At 43.2% G+C, this 4,150-nt stretch overlaps 1 protein-coding gene across 8 annotated transcripts in view; it reads right to left on the minus strand.

Annotated features, from left to right (window-relative positions):
• Nucleotides 1–501: 501 nt before the first annotated feature.
• Nucleotides 502–4,150, minus strand: part of cbfa2t3 (CBFA2/RUNX1 partner transcriptional co-repressor 3) — a 37,406-nt gene continuing 33,757 nt past the window's right edge. For 6 of the 8 annotated variants that reach the window (XM_035652156.1, XM_035652153.1, XM_035652155.1 and 3 more), the window contains 2 exons: nucleotides 3,665–3,855; nucleotides 502–3,165 (listed from right to left, as the gene is read on the minus strand). In XM_035652156.1, the coding sequence (XP_035508049.1) occupies nucleotides 2,791–3,165; nucleotides 3,665–3,855 (566 nt within the window). In that variant the 3' untranslated portion in view covers nucleotides 502–2,790. The remainder of the gene's footprint in view (nucleotides 3,166–3,664; nucleotides 3,856–4,150) is intronic. The other 2 variants (XM_035652154.1, XM_035652150.1) reach the window with 1 other exon arrangement.

Genomic DNA, 4,150 nt, shown 5'->3' on the forward strand with positions numbered 1-4,150 from the left:
CACACACACACGCACACAGTTCATCAAAGTTGATGAGGACCAAGAGAGAGGGTCATTACAGTGGCAGCTGAGCCAAAAGGATGGTAAGAAACAGAACACTTGAGATCATATATCGAGTTTGAATTCCTAAATTTTGCGTGAAGGAACTACATTTGAATCTGAGCTGCCACTTTTTCTCCTTTCAAACTGTTGATTATTGATTATTATGATCATTATATTTGGGCTTTTATTGTCAGTACACACTGCTGAGTCCTCTCCTGCAGGATGTAAACTGACCTGGGGTGAATGAAACACATGGAAATGACATAATTTAGTCCCAAATGTGTCATCCCAATATAAAGTAAGAAGATTAATGTGACATAAGAAAATGTTCAAGTGTTGTAGTGTCCATCCACCCACAATCTGTTTCATCCATTTTCAGCTACATGCATTGTGATCCTGTAGGGAGCCATTGTTACCAACAATCTCCTCCACCCAGGGTCACATGACACTTGGATTTGAGTGAAATTTTAAGTGTTTAACTAGTATGACAAAAAAAAAAGGGAAAAATTGATAAATTTGAAAAACAAATGAACTGTGAGAAAATCATATTCTGGACATTAAACTTTAAAGGTTTCTGTTATTTGGCAAACACATTTTTGGACCTCTTTAAATACTATGTACATTCACATTAAGTTACCGATGTTACTTTAAATATATTTATATGTATCTATATTATATGACACCCTATGGGCAGTTGCTGAGGTTCCATTCAGTAGCTGAATTCTCTTCATATTGCACCTCCGTCCTCTCACTGTCTTACAATGCGAGCAATACAAAATATTCTACAAGAGGGGTTTCATCTCATTAATATAGATACAACAAATCAAACAATTAGTAAAATGTGGGGCTACCTCTCATAAATGAGTGTCCTTGCTCTGACTTCACTGCTCAGCCCAAACTTAAAGGAGGAAAAATGAAAGGTAACAAAACCAAAACAAAGTCCATCTTTCTGGATATACACAAGGGCAGCACATATGGACATCAGCGACAAGAGACATTATTGAAATTGAAAAGAGGAACAATATCTACAAGCAGGTTCGAACCCTTCCCACGTGACTGCTCTGAGGCTCTGTCCAAAGCAGACTGGGGCTGGGGGCAGACTTGAGTCAAGTAGTTGGGGAAGAGCGTAGAAGGGAGGTGTGGGGTGAGGGGAGGTAGAAAGAGAGAGGAGAACCAAGTCTACACCGCCCTTCACTAGGCTCTTTCATCTGTTTATCATGCTTTGGAAAAAGGAGGGAGTGAATGTAAAGGTAACAGCAATTCCTTGAAATATCTCCTCGAGCTTTAAAAAAAAGGACTTACAAACAATCTTTCCATACGTCTTCGTAGTATGCAATGCCTTCCTGGACAATGTTTTCAAGCTTGTTTTGAGGTTTTTGGCAGCTCCGTTGCCATGTATGTATCTTCATCTCCTTTGAGGCTGTGTAGCTTTTCCTTTCCTCGTTTTTTTCTGTCTATCCTCTCTGTTACCGTTCATGAAAAATCACACTGTGGCAGGGTTTCCATCCATTTCATTAAGTCTTTCTTGTAGGCAAGTTCACAGCATTGTCCATATTCACTAGTCTGGGCCATCACTGAGGAATCGCTATAGTTTTGTCCAGACTGCAGGAGGCAGCTGCAGATCAAAGCAGGTCACAGTTTTGTTTTAATGTCTGACTATCTCTGGGTCCCGTTCTGCAGCTTCTCTGCAGCCTGGTCCTCTCAGGGCTGGCTTATCTGCTGAGGAGGTGATGTTGCTTTGCGTTTGGTTATAAGATGAGTGCTTCTCCTTATCGCTTACTTACTCACTTTGGCAGTGTAATACAAAGGTTTGGATCATGTTATTTTTCATCTTTGAATTCATTTGGGTTCACAATGGTGCAGAGAGGTGAGTCCGGTGTAGATTTTCTTGGCTCGCTAGCAAGGTAGTTAGCAGTTTAAAATTAATTTATTTTCATATCATTATCGTTATCATCAGCATCATCATCATCACTATTATTCTTTATTTAGAATATTTGGACTTTTCTTTATTTTCCCTTAAAGCCAGAAAGAAACATTTAATAAATACTAAGCTGTGTGTCTGAGGAATTAATCGCATCCCCTTCCTTCATCCATTTGAAAAAAGGTATTATGTCCCTTTCCTGTCTCCATTAGAACACTGTAGAATAAGTGCCACATCAGTGAACTGTTTGGACTAGTAGTGCACATCTCAGAGCTGGGTACTGTTCTCTCATTGGTGCTAAATTAAAGGGAAATCCTATCCAAGTGCTAACCGTCCTAGTCATCCCCCATCAATGTTGCCTTACCACAGCCCTTGTCTTGTGTCCTTATGTGGACAGTATTTTAGCGTGCTTACATTACTGAGGACACATCTTAGTCACATCTTCAAGTCAAAGCTCATGTTTTCAGCAAACACATCTGATATGTTTCTGTGACTGAACATGGACACTTTTTATGCCTTCCATTACACTGAACCCCAGGCTGGAATCTTTGTATTTGTGGCTGTGGTTGTGAAAGAGACAAAGACAGAAAAAGTATTTTTTTGTTTGTTTTTGTTTTTTTTGGGGGGGAGGGGGGCAAGTCCAGAAAACAAGTCTATCATCAGGTAGTGAGAAGATTTTCAGAAGAGCTCAGGATAAGAGGGAAATAAGGATTGAAGTACGGGAGGAGGAAAGGGAGCAGTGTGCGATGAAGATTCCTCAGTTTGGTTTTGTGTGGAGTGCGGGCACTGTCGCATCAGTATGCAGGGAAGGGACAAGGGGTCAGACGTCAGCGAGAGGTGGCATCCAGTAGGGCGGGGGTAGCTGGAGTTGTGGAGCGCGAGGCACTGCTGGAACTGCTCTCCTTGGGGCTGGCAGAGACACTTCCACTGCCACTGCCAGCCCCTCCCGCAATACTGCTCTGGCCTGCCAGGGACAAAGGTCCTGGAGGAGTGCTTTCCGAGTGGGTGGGGGGCGCACTGGAGGAGGGGGTGCCTAGAGGGACACTGCTGCCCCCTGGCAGCCCCTGCAGGCCTTGACCACAGACATGGTGGTGCTTCTCCCAGTCTTTGTGTTGGCAGAAGGAGCCGCAGTAGCGAGCCGTGTTGCAGCCGCTGCACGTCTCACTTGCTTTCCTCCCGCAGTTCCAGCAGCTCTGGTGAGACAGTGGGGAGAGAGTGGGTTGATAAAAATAAGTCTCTTTTTTGTCCCAGAAAAGTACAGAATTTTTTCTTTATTACATAAATATATATGTTGAAACCTAAAAAAAGTAATTTTCATATTTAAGTTTGCCTGATCCTAGCTTTTCACAGAGTTTTAATTCTAAGGCTTTAAGTCCTGGTCCTACGCCACTGGTTTGTGTTACCAGCAGGTGGTGGTCAACTGCTCTGTAATGGCCTCAGCCTGGCACTCTGCTCCAACCATCTGGGTCTGTCTGCTTTTATGTACACAGAAAACTGGACTGCTTCTGCAATAATCATGACAACATGGTGCAGCACCAACCCAACAGCAGCCAGCTGCTTACACAACACAGGATAACTTAGTGGATAAGGAGAACAAATTAAAGGGAAATGGATCAAAAAGTGTTGAAAAGAGTGAGTGACTGAGTAAGGAATTAGAGTGAGAATGAAGCAAAATGTGGGTGGGGGGTCTGTGATACTCACTTCACTGGAATCCTCCTGCTGGTTGATGACTGTTAGCGCATCCTCAGAGGCTTGCCTCTTGGCTTCGGCCAGTGCCCTCTCCATTTTAGACCGTTCGGCTGAAATCATCTCATGAGCCTTCCTCTCAGCGTCCGACACTGCCTTCTGCAGTTCTGACATTGCCTGTCGCTTAACCTCATTCACTGCTTCCTCTGAAAGAGATAAAGAGAGAGAGAGAAAGGTGTTAGTGCTTGTGACCATCGTCCCATCCTGCCTGATCTGTCATCCTTTATTAAGGCTCTTAAAGCTGCCATCTTGTTGTATCTCAGAGAACAGATGTACATCATCCAAGATTTAAACCTTTCTGTCAGAAAAGGAAAACAGCCAGACTTCAATAATTAATTCAAACACGTCTGGCCACCATAATTTCTAGTGCTGACAACAGCAGATGTCTCCAAAGTTTGGCTGCTCATCCAACATCCTGGGATTCCCTGTTTGCATGATTGT

Source organism: Morone saxatilis, unplaced genomic scaffold (genome assembly GCF_004916995.1).
Source record: "Morone saxatilis isolate NCDOM2014 unplaced genomic scaffold, NCSU_SB_2.0 Contig11, whole genome shotgun sequence".
In the NCBI taxonomy this organism is placed as follows: Eukaryota; Metazoa; Chordata; class Actinopteri; family Moronidae; genus Morone; species Morone saxatilis.